Source organism: Pavona decussata, unplaced genomic scaffold (assembly GCF_977016875.1).
Source record: "Pavona decussata unplaced genomic scaffold, jaPavDecu1.1 SCAFFOLD_330, whole genome shotgun sequence".
NCBI lineage: Eukaryota > Metazoa > Cnidaria > Anthozoa > Scleractinia > Agariciidae > Pavona > Pavona decussata.
Genome location: NW_028145718.1, coordinates 825001 through 849254, shown reverse-complemented (window position 1 = coordinate 849254; position 24254 = coordinate 825001). Strand labels below are relative to the sequence as shown.

Here is a 24254-nt window from a genome sequence, read left to right as displayed (position 1 = left end):
GCAAGCTTAGTAGTTAGGAACAAACTTAAGTTTACTTAGTTGGAATATTCTTCACACGGGAAAAAAAAGGTTGCTGATCATATTTGGCTGTTTCCTTTTTTCATAATTTGAGTATTAATAGATATTGCGAAATTATTTGTTTGGAATCCACTGGTTGCCATTTCTAACTGTCTTTGCGTCGATCATGACTGAGAGATATCCCTTTTTCTTCTTCTGCCCAAAAAAGAAAAAAGAAAAAAAAAAAGAAAAGAAAAGAAAAGAAATACGAAAAAAAAAACTTAAAAAAAAGTCAGCGGCATCCAACAACAACAACAACAACAACAACAACAAAAAAACGAAACAAAAAAACATAAAACAATTTTGCTTGAATTTTTTGATGTTGCAAGGCACCATGTTTTTGCCTTCTGTGTTCCCAAATCGATCAGTGGACTTTTACAGACGTCTGTGATATACACTCATGCAGTTGACCACAAGAACCGGTCATCTTCCATTGGCAAACACTGTCTTGTCCCGAAAGACCTTGACAAACAGTTTTCCGTCCTTAAGAAGTACAACAATAAGTTTAATTGTTTGGTGCACGCTAATTAGAGAATTGACAGCACCTATTAATGTCCTGAATCAGACTCAGTTCGAGCTAAACTATTTGCGCGACATTACAAACTGTTATTATGTTAGCTCAAAGATGTTACGTGGGTACAAAAATGATTGATTGAATCTTCAGCGAACTCAGTTTTTTTGCAGTCTATTTTAATCATTTTGAACTTGAAAATAGTGTCATGTCGACGCCAACGTTGTTCGATTTTGTCGTTAATCTTAACTTGCTAATTTACTTCAAAACCTTTACTTATAAGCATTATTTATGACAGAGTTTAAATTTAAATTTCCCACATTCATATATGATAAACAGTTTGGATCTTGGAGGCGTCGTTTGTTCATCCTGCTATTGCCTTTTGTCCTACACGCTACCACGTTGTTTTTGTCAACTACATGGAAGTTGCAAGGTGAAAAGTGAACAAGAAATTTAATTTACTTATAGTTCCTTGAACTGAATGCAAAACTATAAACAGCCTTCATCGATTTCTTCACCCTCACAAGCTGAGTGCTCCGACATGGCCTTTCACAGGCTTGTATTTTTTAATCGTCGATCTGTTGTCTAGTTGATAGATATTTGGCCATCTAGAGTTCTCAACATAAAAAGCTGCAACTTTTATAAAGCTGGCGCGAAAACAGAACGCGCTTGGCTTTTCGTAACATCGTATTTCGCATAATTATGCAATTCCGCACGCCATGCCACATGCTATTCCACAAATCCAATCCTCACCGAAAAAAATTATTACGTTTAGTTACATTTGATGCCGAATGACTTCAAGGTAAGTGAAGTTCATCACAGGCTTCCACCCCAAACGAACTGGCTTAAGAAGAAGTAAAATTAAAGATCAAACCATGACGAAGTATCTTAACCGTATATTTGGTGAATGAGGTTTTCTGTTTGTTTGGTAACCGTTACAGGTAGGGAACTTAAAGCATTAGTGTTAACGTGAAACCTACAAAGCAAATTTGATGTATAAAATCCTAGCCCCGAAGCTATTCAAATTTCAAACTGTAGAGAGTAGATTGCGGATAGTGCTGGCGGGTTTTCATGTCTTTCTTGGTGTGTTTCTCAGTAGCAGAGAAATGATGGTTTCAAGAACTAAGTTAGGTAGAATGAAATCATCGGTATGGATGCTTTCTAAATAACAAGGCATTAGAAAGGAGGAGCACTGATTTATTGTACTGTAGGTGAATAAAAAGCACCTGTGGTAAAACGAGTCCTAGTAACTGATTGTAGGATAAATTTTACGTTTATCCGAATATACATGTAGACACGATATTCTAACTTGACTCGCATTGCGAAAACAAAAATCATCCCCAAAGTTTCCAAATCACTTACTTACCAACGGACAAGCAAAGCAGAAAAGCTAAAACAAACAGCGTTTTCATTTTGTGATAAGTCGTTGGGAAGTTTTAGAGCTAACGAGAGTGAGCAGTTTGGCAAGCCGCACCTTAGAGCGCTTTGTGAAGTAGGCGGAACAAGACAGGGCAAATTTATTAGAGCGTTGCATTTAAATAAAGTCACCACAGTTGAATATCTTAACAAAAAGGTTTCGATTGCTCAGTTGCTCCAACACATTCCAAATTCTATTGTTGCTTGCGAGGGTCAAGGCCAAAATGGCAAACAAAGACATATAACAAAGAAGTTTGACAGGTTTCATAACCATTGCCTTCAATTAAGTATGTTTCTTGTGGCAACCTTTCAAAGAAGTGTCGGCATGATCTACCAATGTCCCCAAGAGACCTTTAATATCTGCCTTCCACTCAAGTCCTGGCCAAACACTCCATCATTTAGTTATCGTTGTGTTTTTCATTTCGACACCTGCTATGCTGTGGATTTAACTCTTGCTGAAACTCCTCGAGTCCTTGGAGTTAGGTATTATGTGAAGCTATTGGATTGAATTCAATATAGGGCGTTACACTCAAATAAAGTCAATTAACGAGACCTTGGGGTGTTTTGTGTTTGTTATGCTGATCAATATAGTGCCACCCTGCATGGATATAACTAAAATCCTGTATAACTCTGCTTTTGAATGAAAACAACTGAACAATGCCAGCTACCGGTATTTAAGCTTTCTTTTGAGTCTTACATTTGCAGTTTTTTGATGTAATCCTAAAACGAAACCATTGCCGGAAATGAAGTTACTGAAAAGTACTTTACCTTGGCACTGTTTATAATGGTGTACATGACTCTAACATTTTGAGTTTGTGGATTAAGTTCTTATTAATGCGGCATTTCAAACGAAGTAACTGAGAGGTTCTTTTGTTTCTAACTTTTGGGTAGATTGGAATAAATCCTACTGAGCTGAAGTATGAATTAGAGCGATTAATTAAGAGCAGTGATTTCTTGTGTTGCTAGGTTATATTTTGCAAGGTTTAAGTTGATTTTTTAATTTTAAATCGAATTAACTATTTATTATTAACGGACAGGATTAAATTGAAAGCTACGCCCATCGTTTTCGGCCAAACAAGGGAATATGACTAATGAGGCTGAAGCGCAATTAGTAGACCAAGCACTGTTGTTAAATATTGACTTCGTAAGCAGCATTGTAGCACTTTGCCAAACATTTGATTATTTGATTCTCGTTTACATTAAGGGGTGCTGAGGCCTCCATCGTTTTCGTCGTTTCCGTTTTTTTACGGTGACAAAGATCATGACAGAAATATTCGTATCCCACCGGCTTTGCACGTTACAGGTTCGATATCGTTTAATATTCGCAGGGTGTTTGCTGCTGCACAGGCAGTAAGTTGGAGCAGGCCTAGCTTTTTAAAAGCCGGATTGATTGACTGATTCTAGCTTCTGTTATCAAGTAACCGTAGATGTTTCGAAACCTATTAAGGCAATAACTTAAGTTATCGAATTGGCCAATCCCAGCTAGATCATTAAAAATTTCGATCAATACTGGAGAGGTCGGTGTCATTTGTGAATGAACTCAAATTTTAAAAGCTCAAGGCTAGCTATACCATAGTGAGGGTATCAAAATGTCAATTTTTCCATGAAAGTAGTTTTGCTTTAATTCAACTTTACTTTAAAACTTCAATTGAGAACGACCAAACCAGGGTAAGGCGTGCTGTTCTTCTTTTTTATTTATTTATATCTTCCTGTGTGTCGGCTTTATATTAATAACATATAAGTCTGGATTGTCAGTTCCATTTGGAAAGTGCCGACATTCGAAATTCATGGCCAGAAGAATTTCGTCATTTGTAAATGGTGCATTTGGGTAAGATTCCTTTGGCAGTATCTAGGCCTATAAAAACCGTAGCATAATTTTTAATTTTGCATAAAATTGAGTACAAAGTAAAATCAGGGGTTTGAAAGTGCTGAATTCTAAATAAACGAATTATAAAACTATTGGATGTTGTAGCCTTTGGCCCTGTTACCTTGAAAACGGGATGTTTGACTGTACTTGCATTATCCACTTTAGCCTCAATTATATAACAAGTGAAATGAAACTGCATTGGTAAAAAAGACGCGCCACAACGCACAACAACAAACCTGAAGCAGTTTTTGTTTGTACTAATAATGGTTCTCCGGCAAACGACTTTACCACAGGACGAAATATTCGCTTGACTTTCAAGTGGCTTTCAGTTAAGGGTATCTTCATAAACTCGATGCACCATGCATATTTTTTAACTTTATAGTCGCAACATATAATTCGTCTTTAGAGATAAAGTTTTGGTTTGCTAATTACAGCATTTTCCATTCTTGCTTGATCCTATTATGAGCTGTAAAGGGTAGAGCTGACGTTCTATGACTGCAGGATATTTTAGCCGAGTTATATATTGTGCACTGTGTTATCTTTAAATAGCTATGTTCTTCAAGTCGCATGATATGCTGGTTCCATACATAGTCGACGAATAAGCCTGTACAGCTTATGGTTCAGACTTTTTTTTAACTTGGAGAATTTGGAAAAGTCAGACAAATAATTGAAGGAAAAACAGGTCTTCTGGAAACAATCTATTCATTCGACGTTGCAGAGATTTGATTCATTTTCAAATGTGAACTTGAACATTGGTTCAGAGCTTATTATCCTGCATTGAGCACTCTTATATCCAGAGATTAAAACGTTAATTACTTAATGTCTTTCTTGGTGTGTTTCTCAGTAGCCGATAGAAATGATGGTTTCAAGAACTAAGTTAGGTAGAATGAAATTATTGGTATGGATGCTTTCTAAATAACAAGGCATTAGAAAGAAGGAGCACTGATTTATTGTACTGTAGAACTGAATAAAAAGGACCTGTGGTAAAACGAGTCCTAGCAACTGAATAAAGGATAAATTTTCCGTTTACCTAATATAGACACGATATTCTAACTTGACTCGCATTGCGAAAACAAAAATCATCCCCAAAATTTCCAAATAATTTACTTACCAACGGAGAAGCAAAACAGAAAAGCTAAAGCAAACAGCGTTTTCATTTTGTGATACGTCGTTGGGAAGCTTTAGAGCTAACGAGAGTTGAGCAGTTTGGTAGGCCGCACCTTAGAGCTCTGAAGTAGGCGGAACAAGACATGTCAAATTTATTAGAGCGTTGCATTCAAATAAAGTCTATTAAGGAGACCTTGAGGTATTTTGTTTTTGTTATGCTGATCAATATAGTGCCACCCTGCATGAATATAACTGAAATCCTGTATAACTCTGCTTTTGAATGAAAACAACTGACCAATGCTAGCTAGCGGTGTAGAAGGTATCTTTTGAATCTTAAGTGAAATTTGCAGTTTTTTGATGTAATCCTGAACCAATGCCGAAAAAATAGTTACTGAAAAGTACTTTACCTTGGCACTGTTTATAATGGTGTAGATGACTTTAACATTTTGAGTGTTTGGCTTAAGTCCTTAATAATGTGGTATTTCAAACAAAGTAACTGAGAGGTTCTTTTGTTTCTAACTTTTGCGTAGATTGGAATAAATCCTGAAGTATGAATGAGAGCGATTAATTAAGAGCAGTGATTTCTTGTGGTGCTAGGTTATATTTTGCAAGGTTTATGTTGATTTTTAAATTTCAAATCTTATTAACAATTTATTATAAACGGACAGGATTAAAGTAAAAGCTAAGTTCATCTTTTTAAGCCAAACAAGAGAATATGATTTTCCTTTACAAAAGGAGTGCCTAGGCCTCCATCGTTTTCATCATATTCGTGTTTTACGGTGACAAACGTCATGACGGAAATGTTCGTATCCCACCGGCTTTGCACGTTGCAGGTCCGATATCGTTCATATTCGCAAGAAAGGGAAGCTAAATACGAATAACGTTTTCATCTTGTAAAGCGTAGTTTCCGTCAAGACTCCGCCTTACTGCGCTGCACCTAACAAGCTCCCAACGACACTCGATCAAACTGGGTACTTAAGTATTCAAAATCATAGTCTGTTGTCATGGTAATAACAAAGAGAGCCAATCAATGTTCACAGAAAACAAAAGCACGATACATGGAAATGTACAAAAAAGCGTTTTCACACTTTCAAATCTCTCAGCATATTGACCAAGGGATTCTAGAACATAAATAATCGGGGTTTTTTTCTTATAACTTATAGCTTAAAATAAATTGGAAAGTCTGTTATGCATTTTTATAAATACTTAATGCTATGTTGGAGAAACCATTTTCAAATGTGAACTTGAACATTGGTTCAGAGCTTAATATCCTGTATTTAGCACTCTTATATCCAGCGATTTAAACGTTAATTACTTACCCACGGAAAAGCAAAACAGAAATGCAAAGGCGAGAAGCTCTGTCATCTTTCAGAATGGTGTCGGATTGAACGAAAAGAATCTCCTTCTGTTGTAAGAACTGAGTAACGGAGAACTCACTGGGACAAAAGACCAAAATCTAAACAGTGCAAGCATACTTAACAAATATTTCATGGGTTGGGTGATGTTTTTGAACAATGACCAATTAACGTCAAAAAACCGAAAGGTCACTATTAACCACGGTCCGTATAACAGATTTTTTTTATCAATGCCTTATTTTTTTCTTTTGTTCGTTTCATCGAATCACGCGCGAGAGCTTAAATTTCAGGAGTTAATTAGTGCCTTATTAGCGTGAAACTAATCGCGGTGTTTCAGGTGGGTAATGGGTCAGCTTACAAAAGATGAGTCCATGATAAATAAATATATGAGTTCATGATGAGTTCATGATAAATAAATATATGAAACTTTGCCATGAAAACAATGATACTGTAGTGTATGTTGGAAGGGCCGCGACCCTGCACAATCCATTGTTCCAGAGATTTGATAAGTGTAATTTTGCCACAAATAGAAAGTCTTCTGGAGGACCAAATTCTAGTCAGATTTTTAATACTGTCTAATCTTTCTATGAAATTCTTTTCTAGAAGCAATTTTTGATCATACGTGTAATAAATTCCTAAAGCCTTTATCGGTTCGTTAGGCCATTTAATTCCAAAAGGCTGTGCTTTGTAGTTCTTTGAAGCACCTATCCACATAGCTTCCGTTTTGGAACAGTTAATCTTTAAGCCTGAGACAATCTTGAAATAATCTAACAGCCTAAAAAGAGCAGTAGCAGAGCTTGTGTCGGCAAGTATTGCTGTCGTATCATCTGCGTATTGAAGAATTTTTGTCTCCTCACTCCCAATAGAGATACCTTTGATATCTTTATTCTGTCGAATCGCAATTGCTAATGTTTCTATAGTCACTTCAAAGAGGTAAGGAGAGAGCGGGTCCCCCTGTCGTACCCCACGTTCAAGATTAAAGTATTCAGATGAGAGTCCGTTGTTTATCACACAGCTTTGTATGTTTCTGTAGAACGTTTGAACCCAATGGATGAAATTAGGGCCAAAATTGAAGGATTTCAAAAAATAGAGAAGAAATTCTACGCTATCAAATGCCTTTTCAAAATCAATAAATATCATTAGCCCCGGAATACTTTCTTTTGCAGTGAAATCCATAATATTGAAAACTGACTAATTGTTTCGCCGATATATCGGTCTTTCACGTATCCAGTTTGGTTATGGTGTATAATGTTTGGAAGAACATTTTTAATTCTAGTGGCGATCACTTTAGACATAATTTTTGTGTCAACGTTTACGAGAGAGATTGGACGCCAGTTCTCAATATATGAACGATCTTTTCCTTTTTTTTCTATTAGCGTAATTACCGCTTGTTTTTGAGAACAAGACATTTCACTTTTTTCAAAGCTTTCGTTTACGCATTTAAGAAAAGGATCGCTTATTAAAGGCCAGAACACTTTGTAGAATTCCATAGGAATTCCGTCATTCCCGGGAGTTTTGTTGGTTTGAAAGCTTTCGAGGATATTGTAACATTCCTCAGCTGAAATTTTGCCTTCGCAGGTCAACTTTTGTTCTTCAGTTAATTGAGGTATATTCAAATTCTCTAGAAACTTTACAATGTTCTGACGGTTTTCCGCAGCACTATTTGAACTTTTGTATAGCTCTCGATAAGAACGTTTTTGTTCTTGAAGAATGTCAAAGGGATCTGTCTTTACGACGCCGCTAATTACCAGTTTCCTTATATGCTTTTTTACATGATTTCTTTTTTCTAAGTTTACGAAATATTTGGTACTTTTCTCGCCGTGTTCGTGCCAACGTGCTCGGGCACGGATTATTATTCCGTTAACTTTTTTCATCATAAAATGATTCGAGCTTATCCTAAGCCGCATTTAAATTGTTGCCATTCGAATCACTGGGGTTTGCCTCGAAAACCTGTTTCGCTTCGGTATATTGTTTTTTAAGTTTTGATCCTCTTTCGTTTCTCTCCTTTGCTTTCTTTTTGGAATATTTTATAGCATGAGCTCTTATATTATATTTTATCCAGTCCCAAACGTTACGGTGGTCGGAAAGTTCTTTTTGGCCTTCTGTGAACCAAATTGGTACCATTTTTGTAAGGTCATAATGTACTCATCTTCCTCCAATATGGAGGTGTTCATCTTCCAGAACCCAGGACCTTTAGCCTCTTTGTCCACGTTCCCTAATTCTAAATAGATAGCAGAATGGTCAGTTCTGATGGCGGGGATTATATTTGTGGCTTTGACCCAGTCATGTAAATTGTTAGAAATCAACCAATAATCAAGGCGACAAAATATCGGCGGAGATCGTTGACTCCTGGTAAAACTTTAAGTTTGCGGGTTTTTAACTCTCCATATATCTACAAGATCTCGTTGACTTTGGAGATCGTTGATGAAATTTATCACCGATTTCCTTGGCGTCATTATGCCACCTTTTTTGTCCAGTGTAGGATTCAGAGGACAATTGAAATCACCTCCAATCACAATATTTTCTTCCGAATCAAAATTTTCGGTTTGCAGCTTAGTTAACACATTTTTGAGGAATCTAATGATGTCTTCGTCTTTGTTTGGTGCATAAATGTTTACAAGAACATACATTTTATCTTTGAGGGCGGCTTTAACAACAATATACCTGCCCGATGTATCTACAATTTGAGAGTGAATAACGCAATCAAGACCTTTTTTGATTAAGATTGCAACACCTCGAGAGTTTGGGCTCCCATAGGAGCAAATAACTTCTGCACCCCATTTGTTTTCTCATTTTAACTGTGTTGACAATGTCGAATGAGTTTCTTGCAGGAATATAATATCAGCAAAAAAGGCGTCTCGTTTCGAGAAATTTGACGATGAATTTATTGAAGAACTAAAAGAAATGAGCGAAAACGAAAACACAAAGAAGAGCACAGAGTATTGGAAAAACGTTTTCAAAAAGTGGGCGACTGAAAGAAATGTGAATGCAAATCTAGAAGAGTATGAGTGCGATGCCCTAGACCAAACGCTCTCACAATTTTATGCCGAGTTGCGAACTGAAGAAAACGGAGATGACTACGAACCGGATTCCCTCAAAGTGATGCAGGCGGCGATGGAAAGATATTTAAAGTCAAAGTCGTACCCAAAATCCATTATCCGAGATAGAGAGTTCATTAACTCCAGAAAAGTACTCGAAGGGAAGGCCAGAAAACTAAGAGAGCAAGGAAAAGGAAAGCGACCGAATAGATCGAAAAGTTTGACCAAAGAAGAGGAAGAGGTCCTATGGCAGAACGGCCAGCTTGGTAGTGGGACTCCTCGTGCACTTATTAACACGATGTGGTGGTTGATGACCCTGCACTTTAGCCTACGAGGAAGACAAGAGCACCACCAGATGAAATTTGGAAGATTTTACACTGCAACACGACGACGATGGAACTGAATTTCTAACTTTTGAAGAAGGTCTCACAAAGACGAGGCAGGGAGGACTAAGCGTCAAAAACCGACTAGTTACCCCCAAAATGTTTGCCACAGGCCATGGGGAAAGATGCCCAGTCATGCTGTTTAAGCTATATCTGGAGAAGCGTCCAAAAGAAATGAAAACGAGCGGTCCGTTCTACCTTTTAGTAATCGACAAACCCGTTTCAAACATCTGGTTCAAGAAAACACCAATGGGCAAAAACACTATAAACACTATCATGAAAAAAATGAAAGAAAACTCACCTCTGAAAGAACTTTGTCCACAAAAGAATTAAGATCACTAATCACAGTGCCAGGAAAACCGTTGTCAAGAAGCTAAAAAGTTCCGGCGTCCCGAAGTGTGAAATAAAGAATATTGCAGGCCACGCTTCGGCTCAAGGACTCTGCGATTACGACTCTGGAGACGAGCGAGAACAGCAAATGATTTCAAGAATCATTGAAAACAATGGTGCAGGTCTTTCAAGAGGCATTTTGAGTCAGCTGTACCCTGCAAATTCGTCCACATCCACACTTGCATGTGCTCCAGGCCACGTTTACAATTTCAGCAACTGTAGCGTCACTTTGAATATTGCCGGGAATGATGCGGTCCAAAAAAGTTCAAGCGATATAAGTCGTCGACACAAGCGTATCTTCATTGAAGAATCAGATTCTGAGTGACTTTTCAGCGCTTTGAAAACATTTTCAACGGCTTAACGTTGCTTGAAAAGGCATTGACTTTATATTTTTAATGACGAAATTTTGATAGCAGGCCTGGTTGTTAATGTTCCAGATGGCATCGTTGTGAAAAAATAAAATTTCATTCAGCTCATTCGTGCGTTTATGGTTGATTGATCCAAAATGAACACAAATGGCTTCCTAAGAAATTACGTAAGAACGCGCGCTTTAAGAAATAAAAGAAATTTTGCCCTCTATGTTATAAACAAGTAATCACATGATTCCTCGTAAAATTAAGGATTAATATCACTTGTGTTTTCAGAAGTTGCAGAAATTGCCCTCGTCGCTGCGCGACTCTGGCAATTTCTGCAACTTCTGAAAACACGCGTGATATTAATCCTTAATTTTACTCGGCCTCATGCAATAACCTATACTTAATGAACCACAGAAAGCGATTGTTGGCTTAAGTTTAATACAATACTTCCGAATCAGTCAAGGGACAAAAGAAATGCTAATTTAGCTCTACAAGTTGTTTACATTCTGCTTCCGTTGGTTTCCGAAGTTACAGAGAACAAGAACAGCGAATCTTATTAGGGACCTTAACATTTGAGGACGGTGTCTTAAGAAGTACCGCGTAAACAACGAGACGTGAAACTTCTATTCATCTGAGAATTAAGCTTTTAAGTTTTTTTTACTCTATCATGCCGACTTTTAGGAACGCGCGAGACCTGCCTCTGCTGACCTTTTGCGAGGATTCGATCACGGAAGACGAATTTCTGTTGCTTTACGACGTAAACACTTCGAAAAATCCAGAATATCCGTACTGGGATTACAAGAAATTCTACCTACAAGACAAAGATTTGGCTGAATGCAAGACAGAATTCCGCTTCCAAACGAATGATATTCCTCTTCTGCTGAATGTCCTTGGATTGCCAGAAAAAAATCACATGCAAACATGGGACAGTTTGCGGAGGCACCGAAGCATTATGCATGTTGCTAAAGCGACTTGCCTACCCATGTCGATACAGCGATTTGATGAGCACTTTCGGTAGACCGGTTCCTGAAATCTCAATGATAAGCGATCAAGTTGTTGATTTTATCTTTGAGCACCACAGTCACCGGATCACTGATTGGAATCACACAGTTCTAAACGCCCATTCATTGCAGATCTATGCTGACGCTGTCTCGAACAGAGGAGCAGCGCTGGACAACTGTTTCGGCTTCGTAGATGGAACAGTTAAGCCAATTTGTCGACCAGACTTCAATCAAAGACTGGTATACAATGGCCATAAAGGGTTCATGCCCTAAAGTTTCAATCAGTTGTCACGCCAAATGGATTAGTTGCTAATCTTTACGGTCCTGTAGGTAAGTTTTCTTTTTACGTATAGCTTTCACTTGCTAAGTTTCTTTCTTACCTTGAGACTGCTTGAGAGGATAGTCCTCAGCTGAAAATATTGGGAAAAAATGGAATTAAAAAAATTCAGGAGCTAATGAGTAATACCTCCTGAAAAATCGAAACACCTTTTTTACACACCAACTGCCGGGCCAAAGGATCTGTTGTCTTCACTTCCACTGTTGCTCTTTAAACTGCCGTGGCATTTGATTTACCATCAAGTGAACATCCTGGCATGATCACTAATCGCATGCCCCCATTTGATATTCTGTTTGTTTGCATGATATATAGAAAACTGTCTGTGTTTGTTCATGTCGTTATATGTTTTCTTTTTGTTACTTTTAATCTAAATATTTTTAATTATATCTGAATATTTACATTGAACCCAAACCATGCAAGTCACTGGCTTTGGCCTTTAATATTCCAATTAATTCTAATTAATTGATTAAAAAGGAATGAATGAATAAATAAACCTCTTTGGATAAATAGATGGATTTCGGATGTTTAGTTTAGAACTTAACTAAGATCCAATAAAGCAAACACAATTAAGGTGGAGTATTTGCCCAACTAAAGGGTAGAGTGCTACATCCAAAATTTAAAAATCTTAAAATCAGATAGCCTCTCTCCCAAGCTAAAACTACATGCCATTATGTATGTAACACTCTCTTTACCATTAAAAAATTCTGTAATAATGTTTTTTCAAATTGTCCAAGAGGTTCATTGCTGTAGCGGGCGGAGCTCGAGATAATTTGAACTCCAATGTTGATAAGAATGAGAAAGCATTTACTAGAACTCCAACAGACCAGTCCTTCTTTCTTGATATATAAATTTAATGGCTTGATGGAAATACGTAAAAACTGAGAAGAAAATTATAATTAAAGCTTGATTACAATACATTCACAAGAAAGATTAATTGATCACTCGTGCCGCGAATCTATGTTACGAAATGCGTGCTTGAAATGTAAAAAAAATAGACTACGAATCACTACGGATGCAAGATAGAAAAAAAAACGTCATCATACCTCTTTCTCCTCTCCTGTACCTTAAATAGACGCTTTGATTCTTTCACTCTTTCTAAAAATGTGTCTGTCTATTTCGGAAACGACGGGAAAACTGAACTGCAACACGATCCTATTTCTTCTGAACTCACAAAACGGAAATTACAAATCAAACAAGCTAATCATTAACAATTGCACATCATGAATGTAGTATGAATGTTTTTGTGGTTTCTTTGTTCGTATTTTTCAGAGGGCAAAAAGCATGATGCAGGGGTGCTGCGGGACTCTGGCCTCTACAATGATCTTCAATGCTATGCATTCTCACCAACAGGCCAGCCACTATGCATTTATGGGCATCCAGCTTATCCATTACGAATACACATTCAATCACCATTTAGTCAGAAATGGAATCTTGACCCCCCAGATGCAATACTTTAATGCCACAATGAGCACAGTGCGAACCTCAGTGGAATGGTTGTTTGGTGATGTGGTGAATTCTTTCTGTTTTCTTGACTTCAAGAAAAACTTAAAGATAGGCCTGAGTCCAATAGGAAAAATGTACATAGTTTGTGTGCTACTCAGGAATGCCCTCACGTGCCTATATGGAAATTCCACTTCCAAGTTTTTCCATTTGGATCGTCCCACTTTACAAGAATACTTTGCTTAACACCCTACTTTTTCTCCTATCACAATAACAACAACAACAACAACAACAACAACAACAGCTTAAAAGCAACAAATCATTTTTTTCTGTTCTTTGTCTATAACAGCTCCAACTGGACAGTTCACTGTGATATGTGAAATGTATGAAATATTAAAGATCCAACAAGTACTTGAAACATACAAGCCAGCTATAAAGTTAAAATGTAATAATCCTTAACATTGAAAAAGGGTGAGACTAATACCAAGTACACAGGTTGAAATAAAGTTTCAGAAAGCCAAGGTCTTATCTATTAATATTCAAGAGAAGAGCCTGTCTGGTAAACACAACCAATTAAAACACAACTTAGTGGGCAGAAAATACTTGCTGTTCACTAGTTCTAGCCCAGTTTGTTGGTAAGTTTATCAAGCACGGCCATAAAAGCCTGGGACTGTTGCATCATCATCACTTGGATGTTATTAGTTTGCACCTGTTGCTGCTGCTGTTGCTCCTGCATTAACTGAATCATAGATTTCTGCTGATCTAGAAAAGAGCCGGGTTAGCTTTTTTTCCTCCATTTCCTGTTGTTTACGCCTGAGTGACAGCTTTTCCTCTGAGTTCTTTGTAACTCTCACTTTTCTTTCGCAGATACTCAATTGTATCATTCCCACTTCTCCTCTTCTTCTTCTGACAATCCTGCTCTCCCTCTTCAACTGCTCTCTTCTGAGTTTCTTCTAACTTCTCCATAGCCATTTTTCTCATACTTTCTGCCTTATGCTTGACAGCCTCATCTTTTTCTTTCCTTCTTCCATCATCATCTTGATGTTCAGTTTCTGCAGCTTCTTCCATCTCAATTATTTCTGCTAGTGCTTGGTCAAGCTCTGTGGGTCCAGGGTTTATTCCACTGGCTTTTTCTTCATCTTTCATTTTCTTTTTGTATTTTTTAATCAAAACTGCAATGTGGTCACGCACTGATCGTTTTGTGACAGAAAAGTAGACATCTGATGTGCTGTTCAAGTTGGCACTGATTCTTTCCCACAGCCTTCCTCGTTCACTGGAATTTTTTTTGGCCGAGTATGGATTGACTGATAAAACTTCTCTACATAAAAGGAGATCATGATCTTTAGTCCACACTTGCACTCCTGGAAAGTTGAGCCTGCGCAAAAAAAAAAAAAAAAAAAAAAAAAAGGGTGTGTATGTTGCAGGTTAAAACGATTTAAACCTAGGTTGATTTATATTTTCCTTTGTTTTGGATGTAAATTACCCAACCTAAACAAAGAAAAATACAAATCAACATGTATTCACTGCCTCTGAAAACACCTTGTTCAATACAAACCGTTACTTTTTAAAGAGAGTCTCAGGATTGGTTGATGTGTAAATTTCTCTACATTTCCATAATTTTTTTTTCACATGAATTGATCCTAGTTTATTTCTCACTTATTTGCTCTTTTCTGATCAAAACTATAAAGACTAAGAGCTGGACCTGTCTATGAAGCATGAAAGAAATCAAGTTTTTCTCAGTCAGCATGGTGGTCAATTTTTAAAGTAAACAAAGTTTTGAACAAATTATTCTCAGCCAGTTAAACTAAAGGATATTCCATAGTCAGTGGAGGGCAGGTAAATGACAAATTTATGATAACAAGCAAAATGGTTAGAATGGAACTGAAGGCAACTTGGCAATTGAAGACTGTAAGTTATGCTGACACGGTTTAAAACGGTAAGATAAAAACTTTTGGGAAGCCATGCAAAAGCTTTCATAAAGTTTCGGTGACATAAAAGTTGCTCCTTACTGGCAAAGATCCTCCTAAACCTCTTTTTTTTTCGAAGTCACTCAAACTTCACGTTTTTGAACTGTTTAAGTCATGTTTGGGAATCGAACATAAATGAATTTCCCCCTGAATTAAACAATTCGCCTTCAGTCCCTCAAACATTAAAATACACACAGCTGTCGATTCTGCCAAGTACGTTATCACTACCCTGTTCCACAAACAAGTGTGAAAAAATACGAAAAACATGTGAAGGAAAATCCTTACTCTGAAATCCCGGATACGCACGAGGCCATTGAACAGACTGAACAGAGTGATGACGATGTTAGCCTTTTCTCACTTTTTTGCACCTGTGGAAAAAAGAGAGGCGTACCAAAAGTAAGAAGATATGTTATGAATGACAAAAGTGACAAAAATCGGCAAATGAAAATGCAATTTTATGAAAAATTCAGGTAAAGTCTACTCACGTTCCACTCACGACGCCAAAATCAAAACATGGCGTTCTGTTCAGAGATTGAACGCGGTCCCAGCCAAGAATGGTCATGCGCAATACTCGCAAGAGGCTTATCTTAACTTCCGGTCGCGTTCTACACTGAAGACGTCCTCAAATTTTAAGGTCCCTATTACTTATGTAACTGAACGTGAAAATTTTTTTATGTAACTTGTCAAGTCAAACACTTGTTAATTCCGAGTATTGCTCTAATTGAAAGCAAATCGTTTCCTTTTCATTAGTATTTCTGATGAAAATATGACTTTGAAATTAACCAACTAAGTTAAGGGCGAGACATTAGCAATAATGTTGAAATCTTTAAAAACAACACGACTCCTTTCAATTTTTCAGACATGTTTCGACGGTACATCTGTCATCGTCAGTGTAACGGTTAAGATAGCCAGTGTTGGTTAACCAATTAAAGCTTAATGAATATATGTACATAAAATGGGAAACGCCCGACCTGAATCAAAAGGTTGAACATATTAATTTGACGCTTTCCTTGTCGGCACCTTGGCCTTGAGTCGTTTACGGTCAGGCGCATTTTACCGCTAAACGTTTCAAAATTGTATGCATCGAAATATTATGTACGAATACTTGTTATCGTTATATTATGTAACTAACACTTGCTATCTTTTAAGCGTTACACTGACGATGGCGGATGTACTGTCGAAACATGTTTGGAAAATTGAAAAAAATCGTATTGTTTTAAAAAATTAAGATCACAGACAGTTTAAGGTTAGCGTTTGAATTTTACTTTAGATGAATTGTCATCTGCTTCATTTTGTTTAAGTTTCAAACAAGCCTGACAACGACTGTGACGTAAAAGATAACAACTAACTTTGTGTGTCCTTCTTCGTCTTCTCTTTATTCTTCCTTTCTTTTGCATCTCTGTATTTTTAGCAGTTTCCTTATGACTCTAGATACATTTATGAATTCTTTCATCCACAGTTCAAATATATGAAAACTGAAAATTGAAACTCTACTGTGCAAGTTATTGGTTGCTAGATTCTGGTCATGAATACGACTAGGTCATGAATACGACTTATTAATGGAAACACGTGAAAATAAAAATGTGAATTGGCTTAATTAAGACAACAATCTTAATTAATTGATCAATACGTACAATCGTGCTAAAATTAGGCCAATGACATTTAACTGACATTTTTAGTCTGTATCCCGCCTTTTTTGCAGAAGGGGAAACAACAATAATTCTCATCACTGATTCAGTTATACTTCAGAATGTCAACCGGTGAATTAAAAAAAAAGTTTGCAATGTCTACTAATGCTCATAATGATGAAAAAGGAAAAAGCCAAAAATGATGAACAACCTTTTTTTTGAAACGTAAATCAGTCCAAAGTATATTACATCTATCATTAACAACCAATGCACAAAAATTCAAAAAAGCTTGATCCTGGAGCTGGTGTAAAAATAAAATAATTCTAATATAATAAAAATCCTAGGTTAATTTGAAAATTAAATGTGTTCCAGTGAGTGAAGAGGGTTTATCATTTAAGCGGGAATTACGATTGAGACTAATGCCCCATTCACACCGAGACTTAAACACGTTTAAAAGCTGTTTATTAGTTAAACACAGTTTAACACTGTTTCCTTCATAAAGCCCTGGTCAAACGGCGCATGATAGTCGATGATAGTTGATGATAGTCCAAACTATCATCCACTATTATCAACTATCAAGCGGGTGGTCAAACGGCTCAAAGGAACTCGTGATAGCTGACGATAGTTTACCGTGAGCCTCCATTGTCAGTTACCTGGCGAGTGTCAACATCGCAACAAAACTTCGCAGGGATGAATTTTTCGCTCCGAAAGAAAGCAGCTGCCTCCCTTGTTTTCCTTCATTTGTTGGAAGAAGTAACTGAAAATTAATCTTGAAAGCGCTGGTGGAGAAAACAGCTGACCGAAGAACTATCATCAACTACCATGCGTGTGGTCAAACGGGAAAAACTTTCATCAACTATCATGAAGAATCTGAACACGCTCAAAGTGAATGATAGTTGATGATAGTCGATGATAGAGCATGATAGTTGGTGGTCAAACGAACGAGCGCGCTTTAACTATCATCAACTATCATCAACTGTCATTGACTATCATGCGCCATTTGACCAGGGCTTAAAAGCTGCTTTCGGTTTTTGTCGACTACAGATTTAGCACAAATGAAAGCATAAGTTCAAGTTTACTTGAATCCTATGTCAAAGCCAATGGTTCAGCTTTCTGTCACCAATTTTAATTTTGTTAAACCTGGTTTAATTAAACATGTTTTGTTGGAGTGAATGGGGCATAAGGTTAGTTTTAAACCGTACTAGTATTACTGATATTACATTAAGTCTGTTTGTTTTTTTTCACACCCCGTCACTTTCTCCCCATTTTAGCCGTCTAGTATAAAATTGCTTGAGAAGTGAATTTTTTGTTAAGACGTTGCATTCATTATAGCCTTAGGACTGAAGTGCTACTCTTGTACCAGCTCAGATAGTCTGGAGGCCTGTGCTAAGAATCAAACAGAGGTTTTTTGTCCAGCAGGCGTCAGCAGCTGTGGTACGTACGTCTTCGACGTTTCTGGCATCGAAGCAAAGCAGTACGTAAAGGGCTGTTTTCCCAAGGAGCAGTGCAGTGATGCTGAGGATAAAGTATTGAAACTATGCAAAGAAGCTGAAAAGGCTGATGCCAAGGCAGATTGCAAATTTACTTGCTGCGACAAAGATCTCTGCAATGGTGTTTCAGCACCAATGGTCAGTGTCGTTCTGATGATGGCATGTGCCTTTGTCATCTTTTGCGTTAAGTGAAAAGATAGGAACGCTCCAGTGTGCAGCTTACAAGCTGGGATGCTTATAAAGTATTGTAGTGACTTAGAATAAATCATTTCAAGTACGTACTAGGACTGTTTTTTGTTTTTTTCAAATTTAAGGGTAAATATTTCTTTTACTTTCACGTTTGTATATTAACTTGCTGCAAAATAAACACTGTAGAGCTAATTCGGATTGTGTTTTGTCATATCCTTATTTCTGCAAAAGGATATCTCCTCTCAGTTTCAATAATCTGGTTTTGAGTGTGGCGTTCTAAAACGATCATTTCATGCGTCCTCTTATCTTGTTCAGGGAATAAACGCCCTATCAGTTCTCACTATTTTTCTATTTGTAAATAAATTCATCTCCGTTGTCATATACGTTTTCACTTTAACCTAGACACGAAAAATTAATATAATAGGAAACTTGCTGACCGTGATATCAAGAGCATTGAGTTACTTTCCGTGAAAAACGTACCAAAATTACATCAGTTTCGGTGGCACCACAGGGCTAAAACGACCAGTAGCTCCCCTGAATAGACATACAAAAGCTACACACGAGAGTTGCATCAGGAAAGTAATCTCCGTTTACATTCTGTCTCTCAATAATAAATTGGAATAGCAGTCAGAATGAGAGACAGTATAGAGGTAACCTGAGCAGTTGCCATGGTAAGCATTTCCGAAGCATTTTCAAGTTTAACTTCAAAAACAACAGAAAAAACAAACAAACAAACAACAACAACAAAAAAAAAACTTTCACGCTATTAAATTTTACACAAAAATGTTCTGCTACCCGCAAATAGCAACCACTTCTAATGGAGGTGGGTAGCAAAGTAAAAAGCGCACTAAATGAGGGGATGGAGTAATACATATAAAATTTGAGGTAGTTAAATTAAACAAGAACTTAATGATATTTTGTGATCTTTATTATTAAAGAAAGCATGTCCATACTAAACAATAAAATATTGGTAGAAATATTGTCATGATCACATCAAGGCTTGAAGAGGAAATAGTTAAATAGTTTGAGATGACTTCCCGTCTTGTAGACGGGTTTTGGTGGAGATTTAAGGTGAGTTGGCGCCGTTAATAATTGCCAAATGTCACACTTGTTTAGTCGGATCACAGGTCATGTCTCATTTCACTCAGGTGTCAATGTCACGTCCAATTCTCTTTTCTCTTGCATAGTATTTCCTGACCTTACTTTCTTGCGATGAACCGTAACTGGAGTATTGTTAATGACTAGCATATTCCGTCAGCTTAGAAAGTCTCAAAATGTGCTCAATTTCTGTAGCCACCTTTTTCAAAATCAGCTTAGAAATATAATAACCATTAGGCTGACGAAGGTCGAAATCGTTCTTTACGCGCTTTACGGAATATCTCGAACCTTCTTTCATTTCTTAATTGTTCTTTAATAGTTTTGTAAGCTTAGGTATTCACAGGTGAAAAGCCACCTAGTAGAAATAGTGTAAATAAAGCCATCATCGTCATCATCATCATCATCGTCATCATCATCATCTTATTATTATTATTATTATTATTATTATTATTATTATTATTATTATTATTATTATTATTATTATTATTATTATTGTATCCTCGCTTTCCATTTCCTGACCATTTCTTTTATGAGTGTTTAGTCATTGAATTTAATATCACATATCGACGTTCCGGAAATTTATAGCTCACTCACGTGATTTGTTGTTTCGCGCGGTGATCGTTCGTTACGCGTCGTGATTGTAGCACGCGCAAACTTTGAACCATTAGATAAGCGTTTGGATATTTGTAACTTTTTAAACTGACGAAGGCCGAAGATTTTCGGCTAAGACGTCTTGCTAAGTTTTTTGATAAACGTTTTGTTTTTAACGTTTTTGACGAGTCAGAGTCATAAACAGTTTTAGATTACGTAACATAATTTAACTTTACCTTATCAAATTTTATTTGTAGCCGTCTTTCTCTTTATTTAGTGTGTTTTTTATTTTGCTATTTGCGGGTAGAATAGATAACTTTATGTAAAATTTATTAATAAAGTTGAAAGTTGAAGTGATTTATGGCCTCGGAAGTGCTTTCCATGGCAACTGCTCCGGTTCGCTCGACTGCCTCCCGTCCTGGTTGTTGTTATTGCTATTCACTAAATTGTTGAGAAAAAGGATGTCAACGGAGACGACTTTCTTCATAGAACTTTTGTATGCATTTGTGTGTCTGTTGGAGGGCTACAGGTCGTTTTAGTCCTGTTGTGCCATTTGTCAGTATGCAAATCAAAAGAGTAATAGGCCTTTTGCAACAGTTGATCGCGTGACCTACTTTTCTTAAACACAATGATTTACCTATTTTGGCAAACGATTTTATCAAAAATGAAAAGGGCGTATAAAAATAACCTGACAGTCAAATTGTAAGGCTTATATCTTCTAAGGGCAAATTTTGATGGACGTTCAAAATTAGAAGGATTTGTATCAGAAAAAGGCAGCTTGCCATCCAGCCATGCTTCAGTGCTTTTCCATACAAATCCTCGTAAATTTTCCAATTTTTAAACTGGCACAAAATCTTTTACTTTCATTTTATTGGTCTGAAAATTTATATTCCAGCTAAGTTTTTAACCCTCTTTCTTTCAGTGTAGTTATTTTATATGTCAGCCCCTTTTTGTGCGATTAACGACGGAAAACGTGACTGGATGGCAAGCCTTTATCGCTCCCATACAAAACCTTACAATTTTTTCACTGAACATTCAAATCGTCCTGAAATCTCAGCCTTAAAGGTTATTGGTCTGAAAATTGGTGTTCTAGCTAACTAAAACATGCTCTTTGCATTTCTGTAATTCATATAGCTACAGCTGCAAGTTTGCCAATTTTTGGTCACGTGATTAAATGTTGCAAAAGGCCTATTCAATACAATCACGGACAGGAAGGTTCCTTGATGTTAATTGTTCGTGCCTTGTTCGTGTCGAAGTTAAAGTGAAAACGCATATAACAACGGTAACCTAAAAGTGTTTTTTTAGAAACAAAAACAGTCATGAAAACTCTGAGGACACATGAATGATCGTTTTGGAACGCCACACTTAAAGGGAGGGGTTTACCGTTCTGCGCATGTCCATGAATCAAAATACTTTTTCGCCTTTGATCGCTATGAGCCAAGCCTAAATTCAATATCAACAATATGGGTACAATCCACTAGCATTTCCTGTGAATTTTGGTCATCCGTCATTTTGCTTGGACTAATTATAGGATGTGATTACTGAAGTACATGTCAGTGGGATTTTCAAGGCCATAAAGTTGATAAGAAGAGAAAAAAGCATTTAGACTCATGCACGTGCGCTGAAATGTGAACCTCTCCCTTTAAAATCAGATGATTGAAACTGAGAAGAGATATGCTTTTGAGGATATGTTATTTATCGTGATAAGCTCATCACAAGTGCTCGACAAAAAACAATCCAAATCAGCTCTACAGTGTTTATTTTGCAGCAAGTTATACAAACGTAAAAGTAAAAGACATTTTTACCATTAAATTAAAAAAAATACAGTCCTAGTATTTGCAAATGATTTATTCTAAGTCACTTTATATGAATCCCAGCTTTTAAGCTGCACACTGGAGCGTTCCTTTCTTTTCACTCAACGCAAAAAGGTGACAAGGGCGCATGACACCATCAGAATGACGCTGACCATTGGCGCTGAGACACCGTTGCAGAGATCTTTGTCACAACAAGTAAATTTGCAATCTGCCTTGGCACCAGCCTTTTCAGCTTCTTTGCAAGCCTTCAATACTGTAGCTGCAGCGTCTTTGCACTGTGCCTCGGGATAACAGCCTTTTCCGTAACTTTTTGTCTTGACACCAGAAACTTCGAAGCTATAGCCAATTGTACCACAGCTGCTGATGCCTGCTGGGCAAGAAATCTCTTTTTGAGCCTTGGCACAGGCCTCCGGGCTCTCTGAGCTGAAACAGGAGTAGCACTTCCGTCCAAAGGCTGAAAAGAATACAATTAACAAAACATTCACTTCAGAACCAATGTTATGCTAGACGGCCAATATCAAGAGATAGCGACAGGGTGTTAAAAATAAAACAGACTTAATTTCATATCAGTAATACTACGTTTGGGTTCGAAGCAAACCCTGGTCTCCATCATAGCCTTTTAAAATTCTCTTCACTCAATGGAACGCATGTAATTCTCAAATTAAACCCAGGATTACCACTTATCATATTCGAACGCATTTTATTTTTGCCCCATCTTCAGGGTTCAAGTATTTTATTATTTTTAAAGAGGTTGTTAATGAGAAACAGTATTTTTTCAGTTGGTGAAATATGTCTAATTTCTGTTTTAATGAAATGATGATATTATCTACAACAAGCTTAGTAGTTAGGACCAAAATTAAGTTTACTGAGTTGGATTGTTCTCCAAATGGGAAAAGAAGGTTGCTGATCATATTTGGCTGTTTCCTTTTTCATAATTTGAGAATTAATATATATTGCGAAATTGTTTGGAATCCACTGGTTGCCATTTTTAACTGTCGTTGCATCGATCATGACTGAGAGATTTCCCTTTTTTATTCTTCTCAAAAAAAAAATATATGGAATACAAACTTAAAAAATATCAGCGGCATCCAACGAAAAAAAAAACAAAACAAAAACAATTTTGCTTGAATGTTTTAATGTTGCAAGGGAACATGTTTTTCTCTTCTGTGTTCCCAGGTCGTTCAGTGGACTTTTACAGACGTCTGTGATATACACTCATGCAGTTGACCACAAGAACTGGTCATCTTCCATTGGCAAACACTGTAATGGCAAACACTGTCTTGTCCCGAAAGACCTTGACAAACATTTTTCCGTCCTCTAGAAGCACAACAATAAGTTCAATAATACAATAAGTTTGGTGCATGAAATGTTGCTAATTCGAGAATTGACACCACCTCTTAATGTCCAATCAGACTCATTTCGAGCTAAACTATTTGCAAGACATTACAAACTGTTATTATGTTAGCTCAAAGACGTTACGTAGGTAAATAAATGATTGATTGAATCTTCAGCGAACTCAGTTTTTGGCAGTCTATTTTAATCATTTTGAACTTGAAAATGGTGTCATGTCGACGCCAAAACGTTGTTCTATTTTGTCGTTAATCTTTACTTGCTAATATACTTCAAAACCTTTACTTATAAGCATTATTTATGACAGAGTTTAAATTCAAATTTCTCACATTCATATGATAAACAGTTTGGATCTTGGAAACGTCGTTTGTTCATCCTCCTACTGCCTTTTGTCCTACACGCTACCACGTCGTTTTTGTCAACTATATGGAAGTTGCAAGGTGAAAAGTGAACAAGAAATTTAATTTACTTATAGTTCCTTGAACTGAATGCAAAAACTATGAACAACCTTCATCGATTTCTTCACCCTCACAAGCAGTGATCCGACATTGCCTTTCACAGGCTTGTATTTTCTAATCATCGATCTGTTGTCTAGTTGTTTAATATTCGGCGCGGCTAGAGTTCTAAACATAAAAAAAACTGCCACTTTTATAAAATTGGCGCGAAAACAAGGACGCGCTTAGCTTTTCGTAACATCGTTTTCCGCATAATTATGCAATTCCGCACGCCATGCCACATGATATTCCATAAACTCAATCCTCCTTTTACCCTCACCGAAAAAATTTATTACGTTTGATGCCTAATGACATCAAGCAAAGTCAAGTTCAACACAGGCTTCCACCCAAACGAAACGGCTTAAGAAGAAGTAA

At 37.0% G+C, this 24254-nt stretch overlaps 1 protein-coding gene and 3 pseudogenes across 7 annotated transcripts in view; 2 read left to right on the top strand and 2 right to left on the bottom strand.

The window, feature by feature from the left end:
• The window catches only part of LOC146453453 (uncharacterized), a 315682-nt pseudogene that overhangs the window by 82935 nt on the left and 208493 nt on the right, over nucleotides 1–24254 (top strand).
• The window catches only part of LOC146453468 (uncharacterized), a 47065-nt gene that overhangs the window by 935 nt on the left and 21876 nt on the right, over nucleotides 1–24254 (bottom strand). For 2 of the 5 annotated variants that reach the window (XM_085096637.1, XM_085096635.1), the window contains exon 2: nucleotides 21964–22489. The exons of 1 other annotated variant lie outside the window; for it this stretch is intronic. In XM_085096637.1, coding sequence (XP_084952763.1) covers nucleotides 22137–22489 — 353 coding nt within the window. In that variant the 3' untranslated portion in view covers nucleotides 21964–22136. Of the gene's footprint in view, nucleotides 1–1934; nucleotides 2016–4962; nucleotides 5100–21963; nucleotides 22490–24254 lie in introns of those variants that run through there. 2 more of the 5 variants (XM_085096634.1, XM_085096636.1) reach the window with 2 other exon arrangements.
• On the top strand, nucleotides 11101–13616 carry LOC146453472 (uncharacterized; annotated as a pseudogene). The gene is made up of 2 exons (XR_014859492.1): nucleotides 11101–11811; nucleotides 13088–13616. The product of XR_014859492.1 is annotated as an uncharacterized LOC146453472 (transcript).
• Nucleotides 13651–15863, bottom strand: LOC146453471 (uncharacterized; annotated as a pseudogene). The gene is made up of 2 exons (XR_014859493.1): nucleotides 15528–15863; nucleotides 13651–14633 (listed from the first exon to the last, which is right to left on the bottom strand). The product of XR_014859493.1 is annotated as an uncharacterized LOC146453471 (transcript).